Source organism: Penaeus monodon, chromosome 21, assembly GCF_015228065.2.
Source record: "Penaeus monodon isolate SGIC_2016 chromosome 21, NSTDA_Pmon_1, whole genome shotgun sequence".
Classification (NCBI taxonomy): Eukaryota; Metazoa; Arthropoda; class Malacostraca; order Decapoda; family Penaeidae; genus Penaeus; species Penaeus monodon.
Window position 1 is genome coordinate 16,151,853 of NC_051406.1, and position 1,252 is coordinate 16,153,104.

Genomic DNA, 1,252 nt, shown 5'->3' on the forward strand with positions numbered 1-1,252 from the left:
AAATTAAAAGCAAGTAATTTTATTCCGATGGTATACCAAAACAGAGGCTCTGTTGGTAACGCCCGCCAGAATGTATTGAATTCTTGCGTGTGACGTCAGAGGAGACGCTGAACACCCACGAATCCAGACGTAAATATTACGCTCACGAAGAGGAAGAAAGTAGTAACATGTCTGCGTCACTTTTCCTAATCACTGGTAGAAATAATCGGCTCTGCCATCCCTTTTAGGAATAATATACATCAGTATCTTCCATTCCACAAGAAAAAATCTATCCGCCAAGCCCACGGAAAGAAAAACTGGAATAAATCCGAGGATGATAGTGGCGTAGGAATACCTTGTATAAGAGCCAAGTAGACATAGATATTCATCAGTTACACTCTTGCGCTCGTGGCGAGTGGACTCATTCCTCGTCGTCCTCGGGGTCTGGAAACCACCCACCCAAGGAGACTTTAAAGATCTCGAAAAAGTGCTAAGGATTAAGAAACAACTGACACAAACCCAAGCAGCAATTAAGTTCAAGTGCAACCAGAAGGACTTCCCACAGTTTTGTTTTTAGTTAAGAGAAAAGGCATTTTCTAAAGTTCAAGTGAAACAAGATAAGAGGAAAGGAATCCAACTTCTCTCCAAGGCATTTCTTCCCAAATTTCGAGTGAATGAGTAATCTGGAATATGTTGGACGTTATTGTCTCTCCAAAGATCTCTCACATCGCAAGCATGGCGCCTCAGTCTAGCAGTGTCGCTCCGCCCGTGTTCTGCAGCGACGAAAAGGCCACGTCTTGCAAAATGTGCTCAAAGTGTGGCCCCATTGCATCTGCAACTAAGCCTGCAACATCCAATGCCACAGCTTCGTCGAGAGTCACAGTTCCCTTGACGACGAGAGGTGATTTTCAAGCTTGTTATTTGTTGGGACTGGGTGGTGGTATTGGAGAAGTCACATATGTTATGGTTGTGTATTAAGTTAAAATAGTGTTATGTCGCAGTGATAAATAATATTAATTATTGAATTAAGGGTATTCGTATGCATAGAGCAATTATAATGCAGTTGTTTGTTTTGTGTGTGTGGAAGCTGATATTGGTGTTTATGTCGACGTGTTTGTCATCTTATTTCCCCTGACATCAGTTTTCTAGGATCCCACGTGTAAAATCTTACTATATTTTTGGGCCAAATGCATTGTTGTGTTTGGCTCATGATTCGCGGATTAGGTCGGGAAAGATTTACATAATATCAAACATTTCTATGTAAACAGCCCAC

The 1,252-nt window shown here is 41.7% G+C and overlaps 1 protein-coding gene across 1 annotated transcript in view; it reads left to right on the forward strand.

The window, feature by feature from the left end:
• Positions 1-355: 355 nt before the first annotated feature.
• The window catches only part of LOC119586274 (serine/threonine-protein kinase pim-1-like), a 14,289-nt gene continuing 13,392 nt past the window's right edge, over positions 356-1,252 (forward strand). Inside the window, exon 1 of the mRNA XM_037934979.1 lies at positions 356-880. Coding sequence (XP_037790907.1) covers positions 670-880 — 211 coding nt within the window. The 5' untranslated portion in view covers positions 356-669. The remainder of the gene's footprint in view (positions 881-1,252) is intronic.